Source organism: Microcebus murinus, chromosome 31 (genome assembly GCF_040939455.1).
Source record: "Microcebus murinus isolate Inina chromosome 31, M.murinus_Inina_mat1.0, whole genome shotgun sequence".
Classification (NCBI taxonomy): Eukaryota; Metazoa; Chordata; class Mammalia; order Primates; family Cheirogaleidae; genus Microcebus; species Microcebus murinus.
In genome coordinates this window covers 4,937,208-4,964,413 of record NC_134134.1, presented here as the reverse complement: position 1 = coordinate 4,964,413, position 27,206 = coordinate 4,937,208, and the positions used below count along the sequence as shown (strand labels likewise).

The following is a 27,206-nucleotide window of genomic DNA, read 5'->3' as shown; positions in this document are numbered from 1 at the left end:
CAGGAAGTGCAATGTCATTTTGTCCTGGTTTTTAAAGGGTATTTGGCTAGTCATAGTCTCTAAAAAAATTAAGGATAATTTTGCAAAACAATACCTCTGAGATTTTGACAATGATTAGATTGAATTTGTCCATCACTGTGGGTGGCATTGACATGTTAAGAATATCAAATCATCTGATCCTTGAGGAAAAATATGTTGAAGAATGTGTTTAATTTTCACATGTTTTTAGATTTTGGATTTGTCAGTTTTTCTTCTGCTTTTCATTTCTGGTTTTATTTCATTTTCGTCAAAAATGGTACATTGTGTGATATCAGTCGTCTTCTCATTTTTTTTTTTTTTCATTTCCAGGAACTCACAAGGGAATCTTTTATTCTGTTTTAAATTAGAGCTCCATTTAAAAAGGACAAACTTTCCTAAATGTTGCTTTTACATCTGTGGCTCAGAATATTATACTTTTAACTTCGTTTTTCTTATTACTTGGAATAGTAGATAAATTTTTCTTTGGAAATATCAAGAGAAAATACAGTATTTCAGGCTAACCGTAGAATCTTTCTTAGGTTGTATATGTGTTATCAACCAAAAGAACTTGTTCCTTATCCAAGAGGTCTCAACCTCTGTAGGGCAATTCCTTTTGCCAGGGGGAGAAGAGGAACAAAATTAGGCCATCAGGGGTCCAATGTAGGGCAAGCCAGAGAGTGAGTCTGGAAGGACTGGCTAGAGAGACTTGACGTCAGAATGGACAGCCATGAGAGGGTGCCAAATCATGGGCGTAACCCATCTCCTGGGCCTCTGAGCCAGGCTTCCAGGCTAAGGTATGGGTTTGTGAAACCCCAGAAATTGACTTCCCAGGTATGAGGTATTTGGTTTCCCTAGGCACTTCTGACCCTCCAGTCCAGATTGCCTTGTTGTGAAGAGGGACAAAAGGTTTCACTGTCAGCATCCCGTAAGGCTCTTCTAGCATGTAGGTAGGTTGCTCGGTGTCTAGGCAGTCAGAACTCTGCCAGGCGGGCCTGCATGGGGTCTGATTGCCCTTTTTTCCTTTACTCTATGTGTGCTATCAGAACTCTGTATCTGGAAATATCTGCTTTGATCTTGGGCATACAATTTTCTTTTCCTTTTTAAAAATATTTTTCAAACTTTTATTTCAGCATATTGTGAGTGTATAAATGTTTAGGTTATATATATGCCTTGCCCCACCCGAGTCAGAGCTCCAAGGGTGTCCATCCCACAGATGGTGCACACCGCACCCATTAGCTGTGTACATACCCATTCCCTCATCCCCCCTCCCATCTGCCAGATAGCTGATGAATGTTATTGCTATATATGCACTTATGTGTTGATTAGCTAAAACCAATTTTATGGTGAGTACATGTGGTGCTTGGTTTTTCATTCTTAGATACTTTACATAGTAGAATCAGTTTCAGCTCTAGCCAGTATAATACATCCTGTGCTATATCACCATTTATTTTTGTGGCTGAGTAGTACTCCATGGTATACATATACCATGTTTTTTTAATCCACTCATGTATCGATGGGCACTTGACTTTTTTCCACATCTTTGCAATTGCGAATTGAGCTGCTATAAACATTTGAGTGCAGATGTCTTCTTTATAGAATATTTTGTTTCCTTTAGGTAGATGTTCAGTAATGGAATTGCAGGATAAAATGGTAATTCTATTTGTATCTCTTTGAGGTATCTCCATATTGCTTTCCACAGAAGTTGTACTAGTTTGCAGTCCCACCAGCAGTGTAGGAGTCTTTCTGTTTCTCTGCATGCAAGCCAGTATTTATTGTTTTGGGACTTTTTGATAAAAGCCATTCTCACTGGAGAGAAGTGATATCTCATTGTAATTTTGATTTTCATTCCCCTGATGATTAGAGATGTTTAGCATTTTTTCATATGTTTGCTGTCCACTAGTCTATCTATCTTCTATTGAAAATATTTTGTTCATGTCATTTGCCCAATTTTTGATAGGGTTGTTTGATTTTTTTCTTGCTGATTTTCCCTAGTTCTGTGTAGATTCTTGTTATCAGCCCTTTATAGTATGTGTAACATGTGAACATTTTTTCTCATTCTGTATCTTGTCTTTTTTCTCTCATGATAGTTTCCATGGCTGTGCAGAAGCTTTTTAATTTGATCAGGTCACATTTATTTATTTTTATTGTTGCTGTGATTGCCTTTGGGTTCTTCTTCATAAATTCTTTGCCTAGGCCAATGTCTATAAGAGTTGTTCCAACATTTTCTTCTAGAAGTCATATAGTTTCCTGCCTTATGTTTAAGTCTGTTATCCATTGTGAGTTGATTTTTGTCAGAGTTGACAGGTGTGGATCCTGTTTCAGTCTTCTATATGTGGCTATCCAGTTTTCCTGGCACTATTTATTGAATAAGTATTATTTTCCTCAGTGTATGTTTTTGTCTCATTTATCAAACATTAGACGGCTATGTGAGAATGGTTTTATACCAGGGTTCGTGGCTCTGCTTCATTGATCTATGTCTCTGTTCTTTTGGCAGCACCATGTTGTTTTAGTTACTGTAGCCTTGTAATATAGCTTGAAGTCTGATAAATCTATGCCTCCAAATTTGTTCTTTTTGCTTAAGATTGCTTTTGTTATACGGAGTCTTCTCTTTTCCCATACAAAGCATAGAATTATTTTGTCTAGATTTGTGAAAAATTATGTTGGTATTTTAATAGGGATTGAATTGAATCCATAGATCACTTTGGGCAGCATAGACATTTTAACAATGTAGAACCTGCCAACCCATGAGCATGGTATGGTTTTCCACTTATTTACATCCTCTGATATTTCCTTCCTCAGTCTTTTGTAATTCTCACTGTACAGGTCTTTTACTTCCTTCGTTAAATATATTCCTGGGTACTTTATTTTCTTTGTTGCTATCATGAAGGGTGTTGAGTCTTTGATTTGTTGTGAGTTTGACTGTGGTTGATGTCTAGGAATGCTACTCATTACTGTACATTGGTTTTGTAACCTGAGACTTTTCTGAATTTGTTCATCCATTCCAGCAGTCTCATGGCAGAATCTTTGAGGTTTTCCAGATATAAGATCATATCATCAGCAAAGAGAGATAGTTTGTCCTCTTCTGCCCTCATATGAATACCCATGATTTCTCTTGTCTGATTGTTCTAGCTAGGACTTCCAGCTAGCTAGAACATAAGTGAATATAAGTGATGATACATGGCAACCTTGTCTGGTTCCAGTTGTAAGTGGGAATGTTTTCAATTTTTCCTCATTCAGTATGATGTTGGCTGTGGGCTTGTCATATATGGTTTATATCATTTTTTAGGTAAGTCTGATCTATGCCTATTTTGTTAAGCCTTCTTATCATAAAATGATGTTTAATTTTGTTAAATGCTTTTTATGTGTTTATTAAGAGGATCATATCATCTTTGTTTTTGCTTGTATGTATGTGGTGAATTACAGTTGTAGATTTGCATATGTTGTACCATCCCTGCATCTCTGGAATGGAGCCCACTTTTTCATGATGGATTATTTTTTTGATAAAGAAGTGAATTCTTTTGGCTAGGATTTTGATGAGAATTTTTGCATCTATATTCATAAGGGATATTGGTCTATAGTTTTCTTTTCTTGTTGCGTCTTTTTCTGGTTTCAGTATCAGGGTGGTGTTGGCTTTATAAAACATGTTGGGGAAGATTCCTTCCTTCTTAATGTTGTGGAATAATTTCTGCAGCATAGGAATCAGTTCTTTGTACGTCTGGTAAAATTTGTGTGTGAAACCATCTGGTTCAGGACTTTTCTTTTGAGGAAGGCTTTTTGTTGCTGTTTCAATTTTGGTATTTGATATCGGTCTGTTCATGATTTCTGTTTCTTCCCGATTGAGCCTAGGAAGGCTGTGTGTTTCTGAGAATTTGTCTATTTCCTCCACATTTTCCAGTGTATGATCTAGAGGTTTTTATTGTATTTATAGATGATATTTTGTATTTGTGTGGCATCAGTCATAATTTCTCTTTTTTCATTCCTGATGGAGCTTATTAGAGTCCTTTCTTTTCTGCTTCTCATTAATCTATGCAGAAATGTGTCAGCTTTGTTCTTTTTAAAGGACCATCTTTTGGTTTTATCAATCTTCTCTATAGTTCTTTTGTTATCAATTTCATTTAGTTCTGCCATGATATTATTTCTTTTCTTCTGCTGGGTTTGGGGTCAGTTTACTGATCCCTTTCCATTTATTTGTGAGGATTCATTGAATTGTTTATTTGTGATCTTTCTGTATTTTGGATGTAGACATGTATGGATATAAATTTTCCTCTCAAGACTCCTTTCAGTTTCTTTAGCGATTTTTTTTCCAAGTCTTGGATTTTTCTGTGGTTTCTTTATGTTGGTTATGCATTTTTTCTTGCATATCATTGAGTTTTCTTACAATCAATTTAGTTGATGTCCTTTGCTAGAGAGCTGGCGTTTCCCCTTTGTGTGTGTGGTGTTTGTTTGATTCTTCATATTCCAAAGTTCTTTCACTGATTCCTTCCCATCTGGATCAGCTGTTGCTTCTTACCTTTAGACTTTATTTAGTCTCTGAGCCAGTAGGTGGTGGTTGTGGATGAGATTCAACCACACCCTTTATGGTGAGTCAGTAAATGCGGTGAAAGCATGTGTGCAGAGTGACCTGCCTGTCAGTTTGTGGTACTTGCAGGGAGGAGCAGGGTGCGCTGTTATTTTGGGGTCCAATAACTATCTTTTATTTCTCTGAAGAGGCACTCTAGTACCTAGATGTTGGGTGGGACCCTGGGACTTCCAAGTATGTCCTTACTCTCAACCTCAGTGGTGGTAGGTGGGAGAGTGAGTCTGGGTGTAGCTGGGTTGATGAACCTGCCCTCATGCTCCACAGGTGCTGGTCACAGGAGTCAAAAATCTGTTCTCTGATTCTAGGCAAAGCTGCCAGGGAATGGCAGAAATGGTCCCACTCAGCCAAAAAGTCTGCGTGTGGCCGTGTGGCTGTCTGAGAGACCTGCAGTCTGTCACTCTTTTCCACCCTCCCCTATTCCATTTTCTCCCAGGCCTCTGCCAGTAGGCAGGACCTCAAGCCAGTTGGTGTCCCCTGGCCATGAGGCACACCCAGATGTTCCCTGCCCAGGATCACAGCCTGGGCTGGGTGGACAGCTTTTCTATGGTAGGAGCATTGTGCCTGAAGTACACTGATCTGCCCCTGAAGGCACACACATCTCAGTAAGCTATTCACAAATATCCCTTCTTTGCCTGGGGTATGCAATCATGAGGTCTGGGTGTACGTGATCTCATCTGCAGGCCTGTCCCATGGGCCCTGTAGACCAATCCGTGACACTGCCAGGAAGAGGAGTGCTGATCTGAAGTCACCTATGAGGTGTCCGTGGTGGATCAATGTCTCTGTTTCTTGGGATATGCCCCAATCTCCTGGAGTCCAGGCAAGTGGTACCTGAGAGGGATGGAAGGTAGGAACTCACAGTCTGAATACTCCACAGTCCATTGTAGGGGCCCAAAAGGAAAGGTCACATTTCCTGTAGATGCCTGAGATTGATGGCTAAATTGTCCCTCTTGGCAGCTGAAAGTGGTTAAGGGGAAGGGGAGAGGGAACCAATAGGGAGCCTGCCTATTGGCTCAGGTCTATGGGCTGGGAGGTTCCCCAAGTGAGCTAGGAGCCTGGTGCTCTGTCCACAAGAGGCTCATGACTCACTGGCAGTGGCTATCTCTGGGCTGATGTTGGCAGGTCTCTCCAACTGCTCAGGCGCCCACCAGCAGCCCAAGATGCAAGGGAGGTGAAATTTAATTGCTCCGTCTGTCCTTGTTGTGGGTATATAAGCCTCTTGGGCAGCCTTTCTCCTTCCAGTTCTCCTCAACAATTTCTTCCCATGGAGTCTCATAGTTTCAGGCAATCTCCCTTCGTCCCTTGTCTCACCTGTTTGTGTGCTTGTTTGCTTTTGTTCACTTTCTTCCAAAATTTGTCTTTCTTGCAGAGAAACTCTGGCTGGCATGTTATCTCATTCCGCTTCTTGACCCTCTGTCATCTTAAATTTGATTAGACTTTTTACATGTCCTAACAGAAGGCACCATATGTAATTCAAAATGTATATTTTGCTGCTTTGACTTGAGAGTTCTGTATTTGTCTGGTAATTTTAATTGCTATCTATAATGTTCATGTTTTCAACTTTGTTATTGATCTTTTCTCTGATTCTTGTATTGATTATTGATGGTGGGGCCTTAAACACCAACTATGTTTCTCTGTTATCTTGCTTCACTTCTGCTAGTATTTGTTTAATGTATTTGAAATCCCTGATATTATATATACATGTAATTTATATATTATACAACATCTATTCTATTACATATATATCATGTTATAATTTTTTTTTTTTGAAACAAAGTCTCGCTTTGATGCCCAGGGTAGAGTGAGTGTCATGGCATCAGCCTTGGTCACAGCAACCTCAAACTTCTGGGCTCAAGCAATCCTTCTGCCTCAACCTCCTGAGTAGCTGGGACTCCAGGCATGCACCACCATGCCCTACTAATTTTTTTCTATATATATTAGTTGGCCAATTAATTTCTTTTTATTTATAGTAGAGATGGCGTCTTGCTCTTGCTCAGGCTGGTTTCAAACTCCTGACCTCAAGCAATCCACCCGCCTTGGCATCCCAGATTGCTAGGATTACAGGCCTGAGCCAATGTGCCTGGCCAAATGTTAATACACATTTTACGGACATATTTTTTGTGTTGTAGATTTCTGATAAATGGACACAGTTTATTATTATGTAATATGAATCTTATATTCTCATGACAGTTTTGACCTAAACCATGTTTTATCTAATGTACTATTGACTATGTATAATGTACCCAATTATAGTTACTATTTGCATGAAATATATTTTTCATATATTTATTTTCAGCCTGTTTGAATCCTTACAGCTAAAATGAATTTTTGTAGACAAAATGTTGTAGAAACACATGTATTCTTAATCCATTGCGCCATATTATCTTCTTTGCATTAAAGAGTTTAATCCATTTATATTAAAAGTAATTACTGATAGAAATGAAGTTACTCTGACTTTGATTCTTCTGGCTATGTTATCACTCATTTCTTCTCTTACTGCCTTAATATATCCTGTATTGATTTTATAGTTACTTGGTTTCATTCCTTTTTAATTTTCTTTAGTTTATCTTCTACAGATACTTTCTTTCTGAACACTTTCAGAAATGGAGAGGACAAAAACATCTTAAAGTTATAACAATAACATAAGTAAGAAGGTTCTCTAGTATCATTTCAATGCATAATCCTTAATATTTACTTATCAAAGATTTTTCTGTATGATTATAATGGGTTTTATGAAATATTATTGCCCTATCTGTATGCTAATGTTTCAAAATCTGTGCTCTTCATGGATGTCCAATCATCTTTGAAAATTACAGTTATCTAGAATTCTTGTTCAGTCATATACTATGTTTATTCAGAATTTTATAGATTAATTTTTAAATTTTAATTTATTTTATAGTTCCTTCAATTTTTTTCTATATCATTTTTTAACATAACCCACTTCACATCAGACAATTGTGTTTTCAGTTTTTGTCTGTATATTACTTTTTTGCATGATAATATTCTACTCTGTATACTTTTTAAACATTGTGGAGCAAAAGTAAAACATCAATCAGCCATATGTTTTTTGTGAATATAATTTTGTTTGTGTTTCTTTGCTTATATAAATATTCCTCCTATTTTCTTTATAAGTAGTACATTTTTTTCTTGATGGTAAATGGTTATTTTATTCTGTCGAGGAGAATAGTCATGAAAATTATCTTAAATTCAATGTATATTGATAAAGGTGTATTATATTTGTGTGAATCATTTGTGTGATTTGAAAGTGATTCTTGAAAAGCTTTTAAACAATTTTTGGTATAATTTGTTGTAAAGCACTTGAAATTTATAATCTTAAATATTTTGATTGTATAGTTTACTTACAGTGAGTATATTAACAATTTTATGGAACATATATCCTTTACAAACACTATTCTATTTTTTCTTTGTAAAAATTAACCCACTTTAAATATTTTTTATAGGTAGATACATAAAGTGTCATTGTCAGGTGGGTAGCTTATTTCATTTAGTATAAAGACATGGGTTATCTTTATTATAAAGTTAGAAGATTTTCTCCTTTTTAAAATTAAATAATTCTCCATGATTTTTATATACAAAATTATATTTATCCATTCAGGCTTATCCATTTAGGTTTTATCAGGCAGATTTGGGTTGTATTTCCATATTGGCTTTTATGAATAATGCTGCAATAAATATGTATGTGCAAATAACTCTCCATTTGACCATGTTCGTGAGGGTTTTATGTCTGTTCTACATTTTGTTTCATTGTTCTAGTTGTCTGACTTTATGCCAGTAGCAAACGGCTTTGATTTCTTTACCTTTGTAACATGTCTTCAAATCATAAAATGGGATGCCTCCAACATTATTTTTTTTTTCAAGATTGTTGTGTTCTTCATGATACTTTGGCATTCCATATGATTTTTTAACTACTTTTTCTAAAAAATGTTACCTTGAGAATTTTAAAAAGATGGCATTGAAATTATAGGTCACTTTGGGCAGTAGGGACATCTTAAAAATAGTAAGAGCATTTCAAACTTTGAAGAGCATTCTCAAGACTACACCATTTAGGTTCCATTTACTTATGGATAGTCTGTCATTCCATCTGTTCTTGATTTCTAGTTTTATTTCATTTTAGTCACAGATAAACGTCTGTAATAGTTTAATTTTTAAAAAATATGTAGAGAAATACATTGTGGCCTAACATTTATTCTATCCAGGAGAAGGATTTTTGAGCCATTCATAAGATTTTGTATTCTGTTGTTGCATGGAGTGCTATCTATATGTCTATTAGGCATAATTATTTTATAGTGCTTTCAAATTCTCTGTTTCTTCGTTTAATATTGTGTCTTGAATTATTATTCACTACCAAAAGTAGGGGATTGCCGGATCCCATCATTATGACATAGCTATGTATTTCTAGCTTTAATTCTGTCGATGTTTGCTTCACATGTTTGGCAACCTTTATTTTATACACACACACAAATATATGGAAATGTTAAAATAAATCATAGGTTTCCAGTGAATCAAACTTTTTATTATTATTTAGTATCATTCTTTTTCTTTTGTGACAGTTTTGATGTAAACTGTATGAAATAAGTCAAGTTTCGACACAAAATATATTGTGCCCAATTTTGATCCCCGCCACCTTCTTGTTCAATCAACATTTGCATAGAATGTCGTTTTCTGTCTTGCCACTTTTATTCTGCATTTTCTCAGTTGATGGAAGGTGAATCTCTTGTAGACAGTATTTATTTGAATGTTTTTATTAGTATTTTCTTAAATCCGTATCTTTATTCAATATGTCTTTTGATTGTGAAGTTTACTCCATGAAGATTCACATAATTTTCTGAAAGGGAAGGAGTTACTCTTGCTATTTTATCAATCATATTTTTATTGTAGCTGTCTTGCTCCTTTTCCTCTTTCTTTTCTTCTTTCTGTCTCATTGTTTTGTGTAGTAACATACTTTGACTCCTTTATAATTGTTTTAGTGTATCACAATAGGTATTTTCATTATGGTTATCATGATGACAGCACAGTGCTTCTTATAGTTACAGCAATATATTTTGAAATGTTAACAACTGAAATTTAGTGGCATACCAAAATTTTTCCTGATTACATCTGCCATCAACTTTGTTATTGATGTCACCAGTTATATCTTGTTATATTGTATACGCATTAACAGATGTGTAGTGTTATTTTTCTGATTTTGTCTTCAAATTCTAGATGATGAGTAAAAATGTTTTATCCACCGTCATTATGATACTAGAGAATTTTACTTAGATATACTTCCATGTCTTCCCATAGAGTTATTTGGTTTCATATAACTGTGTTGTGTTCTAGCATCATTTTATTTTTAATGCAAGGGGCTCCCTTTGGAATTTCTTGTGGGTAATAAACCTTTTCTGTATGTAATTATGTTGTGAAATATTTAATTTTCTTGATTGTCCTTCTAGGACAGTTTTGAAGGATATAGTTCGCTTTGAAGTTTTCATTTTTTTAGCAATTTGACTATATCACCCAACTGTTTCCTGGCATGCAAGTTTTCTGTTGATAAATATACTAGTAATCTGTAAGAAGCATATTTATATAAATAACATGTATTTTCTCCTGCTGCCTTCAAGATTCCTTTGTTGTGTGTGGCATTCAGAACTTTGCATATATCTGTCCCTTCTGGGTCCTTTGGTGTTTTTCCTAACTGAAGTATGTTGAGCTTGTCAATATGTTTATGTATTTATTCTTTGCTTTGAGAATTTCTCAATCATTTGTTATTGTATGCATCAGCTGAGTAGTGTATGTCTTCTTTGTTTTGTTGTTATTATCATTTTCCTGATTTCATTTAGTGGTCAGTATTGTTCTGATTTCACACATTAAGCAGCCTTCAGATGGTTATTTTTAATTTTTTCAGGTAATTTATAATCTCTAATACTTCATAGTTGATTTCTTATTATTTTGTTTCTTTGATTGGGATATGTTAGCCTGACATTTTTTACATATTGTATTCTTGGTTGAGATATTAGAATTAACAAAATCAGCTTTCAAAAACTTCATTAAGTGACTTTGTCCTGGGGACTCTGCTATCAATTCACTATACTGGAGATTGAAGAAGCCTCAAAAATCTGTTCTGAAGATGTTTCTTTTGTGACAATTTTTGTTTGTTTTCCATTGAAAGTAACTTTCCCAGATTTCTTTGTATGAGCCTGTGATCATATCCAATAACTCTTCTACATCTGTAGTACTGAAATCTCCCTCCTGCTGTAATAATCTTTTACCTTTGATTTCAGCACACTCTGTCTTTCAAATAATAGAATGATTCTTTTCAGAACTCTGTGTTATGTGAAACAGAAACCAGTCTTTAGAAGGGATCCTAAGAGCTAGAAATATAGCCAACATTTTTGTTCTCTTTTGAGAGAGAAGCTGAGGTTTGGGAATATACTTCTATGTGTACCATGCTGTACTAAGAAGGAGTAATTGTCATGGAGGGTAAATATAACAAATTTTCTTTTTCTTTCCTATTGCTTTTGGCTTCGACCTAACCTACTGTTCTGTGAACTCTTCTCTGGTTATTAGAATTCCCACAAAGGCAATTTGGTAAGTATAATTTTTTATATTTATTTATCTAAAAGAGGATTCGAGCCTGTGTATTGTATCATGCCATCTTGCTAAAGTGCTTCATGTAATTTTACATATTAAGTTTGTAATATTTATTTATCTGATTATTAAAAAAATACACAAGGGGGATAATTTGTTACTTTCAATACTTCTTTCAGCTGTGGCTTCCCATTCTACCCAACACTATTTGCCAGAGCAGCATGTAAAATATTTATTCCCAAAAGTGATACCAAGAAGATATGGAAGCTGTGCCCTTGAGAATGTACAATTAAAGAAAGACTGGGAAACTGTGGGTGAGTGTAAGGAGCAGAAAGAATGCTATAATGAGCATAACCAATGTTTAATGACTACACATCGCAAACTCTTCCAGTGTAATGAATGTTTGAAAGTCTTCAGGAAATCTTCAAATCTAAATAGACATAAGTTGAGACATAGTGTAGAGAAATTTTTGAAATGTAAAGAATGTGGGAAAGCCTCTAACCAATGCTCACACATTTCTGAAAATAAAATAATTTCTAATACAAAGGAAAAGTATAAATTGAAAGAATGTGGCAAAGTCTTTAATCAGTGCTTATACATTACTAAACGTAAGAGAACTCATCCTGGAGAGAAAAAATACACATGTGAGGAATGTGGCAAAGTTTTTAAGTGGTCCTCACACTTTACTGTACACAAGAGAATTCATACTGGAGAGAAACCGTACAAATGTGAGGAATGTGGCAAAGCTTTTATCTGTTGCTCAAAACTTAAAGGACATAAGAGAATACATAATGGAGAGAAACCATTCAAATGTGAAGAATGTGGCAAAGCATTTAACTGGTCTTCACAACTTAAAAGTCATAACATAATTCATACTGGAGAGAAACCCTACAAATGTGAAGAATGTGGCAAAGTTTTTTACTGGGTATCACACTTTACTGCACATAAGAGAATTCATACTGGCAAAAAACTGTACAAATGTGAAGAATGTGGCAAAACGTTTAACCGGTCCTCATACTTTACTGTACATAAGAGAATTCATACTGGGGAGAAACCGTACAAATGTGAAGAATGTGGCAAAGCATTTACCTATTGCTCACGACTTAAAGCACATAAGAAAATGCATACTGGAGAGAAACCCTACAAATGTGAAGAATGTTGCAAAGCTTTTAGCAGTTGCTCAAAACTTAAAAGACATAAGAGAACACATACTGGAGAGAAACCATACAAATGTGAAGAATGTGGCAAAGCTTTTAGCTGTTGCTCAAAACTTAAAAGACATATGAGAATACATACTGGAGAGAAACCATTCAAATGTGAAGAATGTGGCAAAGCATTTAACAGGTCTTCACAACTTAAAGGTCATAACATAATTCATACGGGAGAGAAACCCTACGAATGTGAAGATTGTGGGAAAGCCTTTTACTGGTTGTCACACTTTACTGTACATAAGAGAGTTCATACTGGAGAGAAACCGTACAAATGTGAAGAATGTGGCAAAGCATTTACCTATTCCTCACGACTTAAAGCACATAAGAAAATGCATACTGGAGAGAAACCATACAAATTTGAAGAATGTGGCAAAGCCTTTAACTGGTCCTCACACTTTATTGTATACAAGAGTATACATAATGGAAAGTAACTGTTCAAATGTTAAGAATGTGGCAAAGCATGGAACTCTTTCTCACACTTTATTGCACATAAGAGAATTCATACTGGAGAGAAAGTTTACAAATGTGAAGAATGTGGCAAAACCTTTAAACAGTCCTCAAGCCTCATTACACATAGGAGAATTCATACTGGAGAGAAGTCATTCAAGTGTCAAGAATTTGGCAAAACACTTAACTGGTCTTCTCAACTTAAAAGTCATAAGATATTTCATACTAGGGAGAAACCCTACAAATTTTAAGAATATGGCAAAACTTTTAGCTGTTTCTCACAACTTAAAACACATAAAAGAATTTATACTGGAGAGGAACCATACAAAGTAAAGAATGTGACAAAGCCTTTTACCTTTGTTCACATCTTAAAATATGTAAGAGAATTCATATTGAAGAGTAACTGTAGAAATGGTAAGAATTTGTAAAAGCCTTTAACGAGTAAGTCCTACAGATGAGAACAATGTGGTAAAGCATTTAATCAGTGTTCATATCCTACTAAACAAAAAGAATTTACACTAGACAGAAACCATGCAAATGTAAATACTGTAGTAAACTTTTGTCTTATGCTCAAAACGGTCTATACATGAGGGAATTCAACCAGTGAAAAAGCTTACAAATGGGAACAATATGGCTAGGTCTGTATCTAGTACTCATACTTTTTTGTATATAAGATAATTCTTATTGGAGAGAAACCCTATACATGTGAAGAATGTGGAAAAATCTTTAACCACTGTTCAAACCTTTATAAGCATAGCAGACGGAAACAATATAAAAGTGAAAAATGTGGCAAATACTTTGCATAGTGCTTCTACTTTAGTGTATGTGAGAGAATTCATGCACAAACAAAATCCTACGGATGTAAATAAAGTAGGGTAGCCTTTAATAACTGATTACATATTACTCAACACCAGAGATTCATACTGGGTAACTGATAGAAATGTAGCGAGTGTCCAAACACCTTTCAGAACATAAAAATCTGAAGTGTGCCAGAGAATTTATACTAAAAAACATTACAAATACAAATAGAGGCACAATACCTTTATCACAGATTGTATTGTGCATAAGTTAATGTATAGTAGGGGGAATCCTCCATTGATTGCTCAAACTTTATTTTAATTAAGAAAATTTTGGTTGGAGAGATACTCTATGAATGTAATGAATTCTGAAAAACCTTTGTTCACTAACACAGCTTTGAAAACATCAGAGGTTATATGAAAAGATACTTTATTATATAATTTGAAAAAACTATTTAATTAAAAAGTCATGTCTAGGCTGGGCATGGTGGCTCACGCCTGTAATCCTAGCACTCCGGGAGGCCGAGGCAGGTGGATTGCTCGAGGTCAGGAGTTCGAAACCAGGCTGAGCAAGAGCAAGACCCTGTCTCTACTATAAATAGAAAGGAATTAATTGGCAAACTAATATATATAGAAAAAATGAGCCGGGCATGGTGGTGCATGTCTGTAGTCCCAGCTACTTGGGAGGCTGAGGCAGGAGGATCACTTGAGCCCAGGAGATTGAGGTTGCTGTGAGATGGGCTGATGCCATGGCATTCACTCTAGCCTGGGCAACAAAGTGAGACTCTGTCTCAAAAAAAAAAATAGTCATGTCTAATAACACCAGAAGACTCACAGTAGAAATAACTAAGATGCTAATACTTTCAGAGATTAATGTAGGATTTTGCTTATAGAGAGTGCAAACTTAAATAGTTTAATAATTTATGTGTATGTTTAAAAACAGCAGGAGATTGGGGTTTTTTAGAGTTATAATTACATTTAGAGTATACTTTTTGCATTAAAATTTTATGTTTTTTTTTGAAAATCAAATATCAAGGTAATTCAATTTAAAATTGTTGGATGCTTTGTCATGACTCCTAGAATGAATGTGGTGTGATCATTCTTAAGAATAATGTGGTCATTCTTAAGAAAGAATGTGATGAATCGTTGCTGCATCAAAGATATGTATGGTCTTTCTAAATTAGGTGGGCATCATTCATGTGCTCTTACAATGAACATTAAAGACACTAAAATGTAAGATGCTTGAATAAAATGAAGAAACTCTTTCTGATTAACTTGTAAGTGCATGGCCATTGATATTGGCAGTAGTTGTACATAATAATATTCTTTATTACAGTTACAGACATTTGAGATATTAGAATTAAATTGTTTTTTCAGTTGCATACTTTGGTAATAAAATACATTAGATGTTGAAGCGAGATTTTAAAGACTATGTGTGAACTTAATTTTTTAAATAAATTGTGTTTAATGTGTTGAGCATTGTACATTGAATAAAGTGTTATACTGCCACTAACACTACGCTGTCCCACCTTATTCAAAGTTGTAGATAACAGATGGTAACAATATACTATTGGGTATCATCATGTAATAACATTTTTAGTGACCTTTATTCCAATAGGCTTTAAACTTCAAATATTTTGAAAAATATTTCCATAGGTTATACTTTTATTCTTTGTGTCGCTAAAATGCCATAGAAGTGCATATATTTCTGAATCCTGAATGACAATTTACAAGATTTCATAACACATTTTCCTTTGAACATGTGACCTCTCTGGCCCGTAAAACATAAACATACTTTTCTTTTTTATTTCCAATGAGTCAAATATAGAATTATATCACTGTAAAGGTAAATTTTAGTTGTAAGAGGTTTATGGAGAAAGTAACTGTGTTTATGTTACTGTCTATCTATTTTGAGGAGAAAAAAGATGCATTGAAAAAAACAGATAATTCCAAAAGAGTTGATAATCTGCTAGTAATGTAGAAATCTCAAAAATTCTGAAAATAAGTGCATATTCTCCTTTTTGTATTGAATTCCATTCTCTAAAACCTTATGGCTCCTGATTCAGAAAATTCCATACTTTTAATTGTCATTGACTCATGCTAGACCTAAGACATAATTTTTTCCTTTAAAAATTCATGAAGTATTCTTTATAGGGCATGCTCAGATATTAGAAGAATAAATTTTGAGATATGGTGCTTACAAAATAATTTGAAGAGATGATCAATTCCACAGTGGGTACATTATGTAAAATTGTGTAAATTTTTACATTCCATTTTTCCTCTCAATTGGAGAATCCTCTATGAGCTAATTTTTGTATAGTTATTTATTTCCCTTAGTGTATAGGAATGGACATAACTGAATTGGTAGACTTTGTCGGGACAATTGGTTTCGGTAAACCTGGGGAAGCTTCATAAGTAATGGTTTGTTTTGATATATAAAGTGGACAAACACAAGACAGCTCTTGGAATGTAAAGGAGTTTTTATAATTAGCAGTAAGTATTCCTGGAGGAATAATAGAGTATTTTATGGCTCCATGTTGGGGGCTGATTCTGCTGTTACACCTTATACTAATCATTCACTATAGTCTGTAATGTACGTGTGTTGTCTGACGCAGCAGTAGTCAGCATTTTCTTGAGACACGGTTGCTGCCTTGTGACTTGATAAGAGGCCTGAGTTGTTGCACATAAGCATATACTCCCAACTCCCACAGGGAGGGCCCCCATGGTGGTAGTCTGGAGGCCATGAGAACAAGAGCGAGAAGAACTCTCCCAAGAACTGGCCCCCCGATTGATTGTGGCTAGTCAATGAAGGCTAAGACTCCCCATGGAGGGGGGTGACCTAAAACAGGCACAACCGTGGGGGCCAATGAGGAGCCACTACCTGGGATTGAGACCAAGAAGCACTTTAATGGCTGCATTGTTTCATGTTGCCTATCTTGGCCTTGGCTTTTGAGCTCTCTCCAGCACCTGGATTTTAGTAACCATTTTGAAGTCTGACACCATGTGAAATTGTTCGCTTTTGAAACAGCTCCGGAACTTACTGATATCACTGTTATGCTCAGATGCTCACGTACAAGGAACTAACCTTGGGTCTGGAGGGTATAAAAATAAAGCAACTGGTGCATTGGTCACTTGAGTCATTGTCATGTCCATGAGTGTCTGTGTCGTTATTTTCTGTTCTGTGTCATCCCCCGTCCTGTAATCTGGCCACATCAAGTGGCGCATTGAGCAGGGTCTTGAACCCTGGAGGATCTTGAATCCTGTACTAGTACTGCATCATTTCAAGTGGTGGGACCAAGAGGATTACCCCTTCAGCTAATGATAAATGGCATCTGAAAGGGGATGCTTGGGAATAAGAGCAGGGTCTTGAACCCTGGGGCGTCTTGAACCCAGAACTGAGCCAGGGTCATAAACCCTGGGGGATCTTGAACCCTTGGGGGGTCTTGAACCCTGTATAAATAATGGGACCCTAAAGCAGTTATTTGCTTTAGTGCAAAAACATTGCTATTGGTTTCAATTTCAATTGCAAGTTCAGCTAAATTTACATAGCTGGCAGCAAGTTGTTAAAGCGTTGCATGTAGTTCATCAGCAGATATTATTTATTTAAAAATTTAGTCAGTTTTTAATACTATTATTCAGGTTCTCTCTCTCTCTCTGTCTCTCTCTGTCTCTGTCTTCTACAGTCGGACTCAAAGAGGGATGATTATAATGAGGAAAATAATAATCTCGACCTCTTTCCCCAAGTAAAGATGATGGGGAAGAGCCCTCAGGATAGGAAAGAGTTAACCCCTCTTCTGATGTTTCTGCCCCACTCAAGTTACAAGAGCTCATTCAATCTGAAAGGCAAGAGTTAATCCCTCCGTTTACAAAGAGTAGGATGGCTGCAGTGGCAGAGCTGTTTTCTTTTTCTGTCCCTTCCCAGCCCGCCAGTGCTGCAGGTGCTTCTCTGTCTAACGTCTCAGAGTGCAGCTACCTGGCTGCTTGACATCCCAGCATCTTGTTGTCTTTACTGCTGCCTGAGACTTGCTTGTGATTTTCTTACTATACGCTGGGTGATCCTCTAGGTTCTCCAGGGCCAATGGAGGAGGAGCTTACAGGCACAAAACAATATAAAATCTTAAAGCCTAAGCGAGAGCTAGAGGTGCATCCCTAGCCAACCAAAATAGCTCAACTTGGAAGAGCGTCAGACTAAAGATCTAAAGTTCCCTGGTTTGATCCTGGGGATGCTGCTCTAATGCAAACTAAGTCTATTTTTATCCATGCTTGGAGGCACATTGAAACTTCTGGCACTTTGGGATCAGCCTTTTCAAAAACTATGCTAGGGCCTACTGAGCAATATACTGAATTTTCTTCTCTCCTTAAAGAGGCAGTTCAGAGGAGCGTTAGTTCCACAGAGGCTGCTACTATTGTCATACAATCTTTGGCTATGAAAAATGCTAATCCTGACTGTCAGAAAATTTTGCGCCTGCTAGAGGCTGGTGGCTCTACTCTGGATAAATATGTAAGAGCCTGTGCCAGTGTGGAGGGCATTGCCTACCATGTCACTAAGAGACTTTTAGAAGCACACTAGGATCAACTCTTCTCTTCTGACAGTAACTTTGCTAAATTTCAGCCAAGAATATCATGCATTCTGATGCTTTATTCAATGCTATACCTCAAACTTTTATTTTTCTCAGAATCCAGGATTGCACAGGATACTTGTATATATGGAAAACAAGCAAGTTTATATTTTTGGACAGGGAAGTACGTACAAAAAACTATTTTAACAATCCAATGCTCCCATCAAGCAAATGAGCATATGTACAATTTGTTCTACCTTATTTCATCTCACTGTTTTTAATGTGCTTTGATAATACAGGTTAATATTAAAAATAATTATTTATGACTTTGTGCAATGTTAAATTTTTTAAAGCTATCAACTCCTTAAAGTTCATTCTAAGTTGCATATTATAATGGTCTCAAATGTTATTTTACCTGCCCAACAAATATTTCTTTTCAAGATGATTTCATAAATCATTTGACCTACCTAATTGCTAAATAATATATGGGCGAACTCTTACTGACAGTACTTGTTTTAAAAGTCATACTTATTAAAGGCAATCAAAACATTTTTTTCCACTAAGGTATTTTCTTTCAGGTAGTTTGATATAGCAGTAAAACTTAAAAATTACAAACTAAACTTTGTATCTATTTTAAGTAATATATGTAAGACTTAAAAATAAATGTTTTATTATTTCTTATATAAAGTGTTAAATTAATTGATACCAGATACCACTTGTAATCTTAAAAAGTGAGAGAGCAAATGGACTATAACAATATAGGAGTATTATATATACACGCAAATGTAATATAAATATAGTTTTTGTATATAACTTATGAGTATACACATGCAACATACAAATGTATAACATATGTATGTGTGTAATACTATTTGCATATAATTACATTGTATACATATATGTTAATCTATATAAACAAATGTTTATGTATCATATATAATATGATGTATACTACAACTAATTATAATCTATAGTATCCACTATATACTATATAATATGTATATAAATATATGATCATACATCATATATAAAGGTAAAATATAAGCAAATGATATATATAATAACATTATAAAATTGTGTACATTGTGTGATGCATAATTAAAAACACTCAATAACTTTTAAAAGCTCCTTAGAGATATAAATTGGCTGCAACCATCATTAGGCATACCTACTTATGCTTTCCAACATTTATTTGCTCCATAAGAGGGAAGCTCAGCTCTCATCAGCCCTCACTCCCCTACCCCACAAGCGGAGCAAGAGTTACAGCTTGTGGAGCAAGGACTTAGCTCTGGATTTATTACCTTTCTTCAGCCTTCCTGTCCAATTATTCTCTACTTTTTTCATGCATATCATTCTCCTACAGGTTGCCTGGGCCAAGATGCTAGCATCCTTAAATGGCTGGTTTTAGCAAATAATTAAAATAAAAAAACTTAAACTTGCTCATTTAATCACCAGGGGTCGATGACGAAGTTGTCAGTTGTCTGGACTAGATCCTGATAAAATAGTTACAAATTTGAGTTCCAAAGATATTCAAACTAACCTAGAGCTTGCTTCTTCCTGGAAAGTAGCTTGTGCTGATTATATTAAAACATTTGATGACCTTTTTATGCTATTTGTTTGGTTCTCCAAGATTTTCCCAAGGAGCCTCTTAAAATTGTTAGTGACTCTCAATATGCTCTTTATGTTACCTCCCAATTACCTACTGCCTCATTACCACTTAATCCTTCTACAACCTTGCAGCAGTTGTTTTCACACCTCTAGACTCTTCTTATCAAATGGCATTTTCCTATTTATCTGGTACATATTCGCTCGCATTCCGGACTGCCGGTCCCTTATCACGAGGCAATGCTAACATTGATTCTTTACTTATGGCTTCAATTACAAAAACAAAAAAGGGAGTCAAGGAATCTCCTCATCGACATTTACTCTGTGATCTCTATACCCTTAAATTTTAAAATTTTTGGCAGGACTTGCATGCCTCAGCAGTAGAGCCTCATTTTGCTTTTTCATCTCCTTTGCAAAAAGCCTGGGATACTGCGCACGTTGCTGCCTCTACTGGTGGATGGATTAAAAGAACAATTTTCCAATGGGGTCAGAGATATGCTTATGTCTCCACAGAGCAAGGTTGTGAGTGGGTTTCTGTGCACTGTCTCTGGCGACGGTATCCTCAGCCAGACACCGCTTGAGAAGAGAATGCTGTGCCAAACAGACCAAGAAGCAGGCGGTAACATTAGCAGTCTGGTTGATCCATAACCTTTTTATTCTTTTGCTTATTTTTTGCTCCTCTGCTGTTGGACAGACTGATTCTGCTAATGCTGAGTATGTATATTGGGTTTATGTCCCTTATTCTCCCCTTTTTAAGGCAGTGTCTCAGGGAGAGCCTAAAGTCCTCGTCTGTACTAATAATTCAAAATAGATGCCACCTCCATTTCAATATCAGTAACCACATCCTAAAGACAAAGGGAGGGTAGTTTTCAATTATTCTACTTATGATCAAGGTTATCCTATATGTTTTGGAGTGAGAAAACACTGCTTGGCACCTTCTGTGCAAGCATGGGGTTTGCAATATAATTTCCCCTCATTTGCTACCCGCACTATATTATTATCCATAAAATATTTTAAGGGGGTAATGTCTAATTTGACTAAAAGACCAAAAAAACAAAAACATATTTAAAAACTCTCTGCCTCAGGTGGAGACCTTAACATTTAGATTAAAAATATGTCCTCAAGTCATAATGAAAAAGCTAAAGTAAATCTTCACCACCGCCCTCTAGGTCCTTATTAGAGAGTGTTTCTTTATTTACCTTTTGCTAATGGAAACTATTTATTAAAATCAGTCTACAGAAAAGTTGACTTGCCCTGGTAATTGTGCCCTATTTACTTTTGTAAATTTTACTTCATGGGCTACTTTTAACAAATCTTTACATAGTTTATACATCCTCAAGGCTCATACAGAGATATGGTTGCCTGTTAGCCTTTCATGGCCTTGGTGAGACTCTGTTTTGGTTACTAATTTATTAAATAAAATAACTTCCTTGGCTCTTAAAAGAAAAAGAGTCATTGGTCTGATAGTCATGGCAGTAGCAGGCTTAACAGCTATTGCTTCCTCAGCCGCTGTTGCTGGAGTAGCTTTACATCATTCTGTACAAACTGCTGATATTGTTCAAAAATGGCATACAGATTCTCATAAATTATGGCAACATCAACAGGAGATTGACTTCCGCCTAGAAGGCAAAGTCATTCAGCTAAAAAGCACTGCAATGATTGGGAGACCAAATTCAGGTGCTGACTACTCAGTCTTTTTTTACATTGTGACTGAAATTCCTCTCGGTTCTGTGTAACTTCCATTCCTTTTAATAGTAGATGACACTGGATGTCATTAAGAAAATTGTTGATTGGAAGTCTAAATATTACTAAAGATATCCAAAGGTTAGAGTGAGAAATCACTTCAATGTTTCAAAAAAGATTACCTGATTTTAACAATGATGAATTTTTCTCTGGTTTGGCTAATGGACTATCCCAAGTTTATCCCCTTGCTTCACTTAAAACTATGCTTGGTAGTATTGGTGGGAATCTGGTTGTATTTTTGCTGCTGTTGTGTCTCTTATTCTTAATTCATAGGTGCTGGAAGACCAAGCAGAAGACACAGCGCAAAAAGGCAGCGAGATGTCATGGCTGTTTTTCAACATGTTTGTTGTTTTTAATTAAAAAAGGGGGAGATGTTGGGGGCTGATTCTGCTGTTACGCCTTATACTAATCATTCACTATAGTCTGTAATGTGCGTGTGCTGTCTGACGCAGCAGTAGTCAGCATTTTCTTCAGACACGGTTGCTGCCTTGTGACTTGATAAGAGGCCTGAGTTGTTGCACATAAGCAAATGCTCCCAACTCCCACAAGGAGGGCCCCCGTGGAGGGAGTCTGGAGGTCATGAGAACAAGAACGAGAAGAACTCTCCCAAGAACTGGCCCCCGATTGATGGTGGGTAGTCATTGAAGGGTAAGCCTCCTCATGGAGGGGGGCGACCTAAAACAGGCACAACCGTGGGGGCCAGGAAGAAGCTGCCACCTGGGATTGAGACCAAGAAGCACTTCAGATGGCTGCATTGTTTTATGTTGCCTATCTCAGCCTTGGCTTTTGAGCTCTGTCCGGCACTTGAATTTTAGTAACCGTTTTGAGGTCTGAGACTGTGGGAAATTGTTCCCTTTTGAAACACCTCCAGAATTGTCTGATATCGCTGCTATGCTCAGATGCTCACATACAAGGAACTAACCATGTGTCTGGAGGGTATAAAAACAAAGCGACTGGTGCATGGGTCACTTGAGTGATTGTCATGTCCATGAGTGTCTGTGTCGTTATTTTGTGTTCTGTGTCATCCCTTGTCCTGTAATTGGGCCACATCGGCTCCACATAAAAGATAAAATATAATCACGTGTAGAAATGGCACTGATTCTTCATGTGCGAAGAGGACACCTTTTCCCAGGCTACACAATGGACCCTGTTTCAACTTTCAAAGAGGAATTCTGTATTTTTAATTTCCTAATTATATCCAGGTCCTTGGTGTCTCTTTATATTCATCTCCAGCTACAAGTGCATCTCAGCCCTTTTCCTTCTCTTCTTTCCCTGTGTTATGCCTAACAGCTTTCTCACTGTCCTTTCCACCCCATGTAATTTTGCATAGCACATTGTAGGTTGCAATGGAAAGTTTGAATTTTTTTTTTTTTTGAGACAGAGTCTCGCTTTGTTGTCCAGGCTAGAGTGAGTGCCGTGGCGTCAGCCTAGCTCACAGCAACCTCAAACTCCTGGGCTCGAGTGATCCTTCTGCCTCAGCCTCCCGAGTAGCTGGGACTACAGGCATGTGCCACCATGCCCGGCTAATTTTTTTTTTATATATATATCAGTTGGCCAATTAATTTCTTTCTATTTATAGTAGAGACGGGGTCTCGCTCTTGCTCAGGCTGGTTTTGAACTCCTGACCTTGAGCAATCCGCCCGCCTCGGCCTCCCAAGAGCTAGGATTACAGGCGTGAGCCACAGCGCCCGGCCTGAATTTTTTTAATGTGGTGAAAAATTATTTTTAACTGGAGAGTTTGAAAGCATTTACGAGGGCTGTCTGGAAAGTATGCAGCCATGTAATATGAAATACGTGAGAAAAAATGGCTTGATACTTTTGAGACAGCCCACATATAAGTTATAAAAGAAACATTCTGATCATTTTCTTGAGATAAGAATGATGTAGTGTCCATTGACTAGAGGGTTAAAACAGATTGTTAATATTGTCTGCCTTTGTGAAGGAAAAATGTTAGAGTACGAACAGCATTAGTAGTGGGCCTTAACCTATTGTAAATAATGTAAAGACACAGATCAGAATATGGAAAGTTCTTAAGATTCAATGTCTCTTTGAAATAAAATCTTCAGGAGAGTCAATAGTAAATTTGGAATTTAGTGTTTTAATGGAATTATTATATCAGAACTTATGTTTCTATGCAGAATATTCTATATTTGAGTGTATATATTAAATGTTTGACAGTAATTGACATATGTGTATATAAAATTTGGAGTGATCTTTTCCAGATTGATATTGCAATCTTGGGGAATTTCTCACATTATTGCTTTATTTTAATGGGAACAGTTTACCATCCACAGTTTTTCTTCTTATTTCCCTAACTGTAGCCAAATTCTGTTTATTCTCTCTAGAAAAATCTCAGGGATTATGGCAGGTTTTGGATTGAAACATTCCTTAAGTGATTTTACATACAAAATTCATTTTCATGTTGACAGAGTGGCCAAACTTATAGAAAGAAATTAATTTGCCAACTAAAAATATATACAAACAAAAATTAACCAGGCATGGTGGCCGTGCCTGTAGTCCCAGATACTCAGGAAGCTGAGGAAGGAGGATCACTTAAGCCCAGGAGTTTTGAGTTGCTATGAGCTAGGCTGACGCCACAGCACTCTACCCCAGGCAACACAGTGAGACACTGTCTCAAAAAAAAAAATACTAGTTGCAGAAAAAGCATTTGAGAAAATTCAACATCCTTTTATGATAAGCACACTTAACACCTTTTGTACCACTCATGAGTTTTCTTGTGTTTTGCACGCCATCTGTTGAAGACCACTCACGAGTTTTCTCGTGTTTCACATGCCATCTGTTATGGACCTTAGATGTCAATACACCGTCTTGTCTGTTAGGAAGAGTAGAGGTGTACTGCCAAATTTGCAAATGAAAACATCAAGAATGAAGAAAAGTGACATAATATTTTCCAGAAAGGGCAATATTCTTCTCCTAGAATGGAAAGACAAGCAATTTTCCAAGTGATATCAACAATCCGTGACACTTCTTTCTGTCTTGACAACTGGAAAAAAAATAGAAAAATGGGAGAAAATATTGTAAAAACCTACCTGCATCAAGGAATACAATGCCCAGATGAAAGGCATTTACTGTGTGGATTAATTCATGTTGTTCCATTCTAAGGAAAATGATGAAATGGACAAAAAAAGTAGTACTGTACCTTATAAACTGTGGATTTTTCAATTCATTTAGAGTGTACAACATCCTCAATCCACAAACAAAAATGAAGCATAAACAGTTTCTGCTATTGGTGGTGAGAGACTGGATAATGGATGACGACAATGAAGGCTCTCCAGAACCAGAGACAAATATGTCCAGCCCTTCCCCTGGGGGTGCAAGGAGAGCACCTCGTAAAGATCCAAAGGGTTGTCAGGTGATATGAAGCTGCATGAACCTACGTGTATTCCAGCGAGTGGAAAGAAAAAATTTTCTACGAGAGTCTGCAGACTTTGTGCTGCCCGCGGAAAAATGAGTGAATCTAGATATTTATGTAAATTCAGTTTGGTCTCTCTTCACAGAGGAAAATGTTTTATGCAGTACCGTACATTATAAAAGTACTAAGAATGTTACTTGTTTAATTAGTTGTTTAATTGTTTTTATAAATAAGAATATTATAATTATTGAAAAACAACACTTAAAGTGCATTATGATCTATACTTATGATGATTTAAAAAATGTGCAGCTTGCATGAAAACGTGTGGCCCCTGGCCTAAGTCTTAGAGATCTCTATGCAGTACAAAATGTGTTTAAGAAAATAGGCATTGCCGGGCGTGGTAGCTCACGCCTATAATCCTATCACTTTGGGAGGCCGAGGCGGGCGGATTGCTCAAGGTCAGGAGTTTGAAACCAGCCTGAGCGAGACCCTGTCTCTACCAAAAATAGAAATAAATTAATGGCCAACTAAAAATATATATACAAAACATTAGCCGGGCATGGTGGCACATGCCTGTAGTCCCAGCTATTTGGGAGGCTGAGGCAGTAGGATCACTGAGCCCCAGAGATTGAGGTTGCTGTGAGCCAGGCTGATGCCACAGCACTCACTCTAGCCTGGGCAACAAAGGGAGACTCTGTCTCAAAAAAAAAAAAAAATAGGCATAGACCAGACTTACCTAAAAATTTTACAAGGTATATATGACAAATCCACAGCCAGCATCATACTGAATGGGGAAAAATTGAAAGCATTCCTACTAAGTACTGGAACCAGACAAGCTTGCCCTCTATCACTGCTTCTATTCACCATAGTGCTGGTAGTCCTAGCCAGAGACAAGACAAGAGAAGCATCAGACAAGAAAAGCAAATTATGGATATCCAAATGTGAGCAGAAGAGGTCAAACTATCTCTCTTTGATGATGATATGATCTTATATCTGGAAAACCCCAAAGATTCTGCCATGAGACTGCTGGAGTGGATAAAGAAATTGAGCAAAGTCTCAGGTTACAAAGCCAATGTACAGAAATCAGTAACATTGCTATACACCAACAACAGTCAAACTGAAAACCACATCAAAGACTCAAAACCCTTCATGATAGCAACAAAGAAAATAAAGTACCTAGGAATATATGTAACTAAGAAGGTAAAAGTCCTCTACAGGGAGAACTACAAAACACTGAGGAAGGGGATATCAGAGGATGTAAACAGGTGGAAAACCATACCAAGCTCATGGGTTGGCAGAATCAACATTGTTAAAATGTCTGTACTACCCAAAGTGATCTACAGATTCAATGAAATCACTATTAAAATACCAACATCATTTTTCACAAACCTAGAAAACATAATTCTATGCTTCATATGGAAAAAGAGAAGACCCTGTATAGCAAAACCAATCTTAAGTAAAAAGAACAAATTGGGAGGCATCAATTTGCCAGACTTCAAGCTATATCACAAGACTATACTAACTAAAACAACATGGAACCGCACGAGAACAGAGACATAGATCGATGGAGCAAATTGAGAACCCAGGTATAAAACCATCCTCATATAGCCATCTACACTTTGACAAAGCAGACAAAAACATACACTGGGGGAAAGAATCTTTATGCAATAAATGGTGCTGGGAAAACTAGATGGCAACATGTAGAAGACTGAAACAGGATCTGCACCTTTCACTTCTCACAAAAGTGAACTGATGGTGCACAACAGATTTAAACCTAAGGTGCGTAATTATAAGAATTCTAGAAGAAAATGTTGGAAAAACTGTTATAGACCTTGGTCTGGGCAAAGACTTTATGAAGAAGACCCCAAAAGCAATCACAGCAACAAGAAAAATAAAGAAATGGGACAGGATCAAATTAAAGAAGCTTCTACAGAGCCATGGAAACTACCACAAGAGAAAACAGACAAGCTACAGAATGGGAGAAAGATATTGACATGCTATACATCCAATAGAGGGCTGATAACTATAATCTATATAACTCAGGAAAATCAGCAAGAAAAAATCAAAGAACCCTATGAAAAAGTGGGCAAAGAACATGAACAGAAACTTTTCAATAGAAGAGAAACTAATGGCCAGGAAACATATGAAGAAATGCTTAACATCTCTAATTATCAGGGAAATGCAAAGAAAAACCACAATGAGATATCACTTCTCTCCAGTGAGAATGGCCTTTATCAAAAGTCCTCAAACAATCAATGTTGGCTTCGTTGGGGAGAGACAGAAGCACCC

The 27,206-nt window shown here is 36.5% G+C and overlaps 1 protein-coding gene across 1 annotated transcript; it reads left to right on the top strand.

The window, feature by feature from the left end:
* The first annotated feature begins 735 nt into the window (after positions 1-735).
* On the top strand, positions 736-12,824 carry LOC142865695 (uncharacterized). Its single transcript, XM_075998890.1, has 2 exons — positions 736-849; positions 11,796-12,824. The coding sequence occupies exons 1-2, from the start codon at positions 736-738 to the stop codon at positions 12,822-12,824; spliced, it is 1,143 nt and encodes a 380-aa protein (XP_075855005.1).
* The last annotated feature ends 14,382 nt before the right edge of the window (positions 12,825-27,206 follow it).

What these genes read in the sequence shown, in the direction of transcription:
- LOC142865695 (XM_075998890.1), top strand. Translation starts at nt 736, where the DNA reads ATGGACAGCCATGAGAGGGTGCCAAATCATGGGCGTAACCCATCTCCT. An exon ending in CCCAGAAATTGACTTCCCAG is followed by an intron (nt 850 to 11,795) that starts GTATGAGGTATT and finishes ACTAAACGTAAG; the next exon opens with AGAACTCATCCTGGAGAGAA.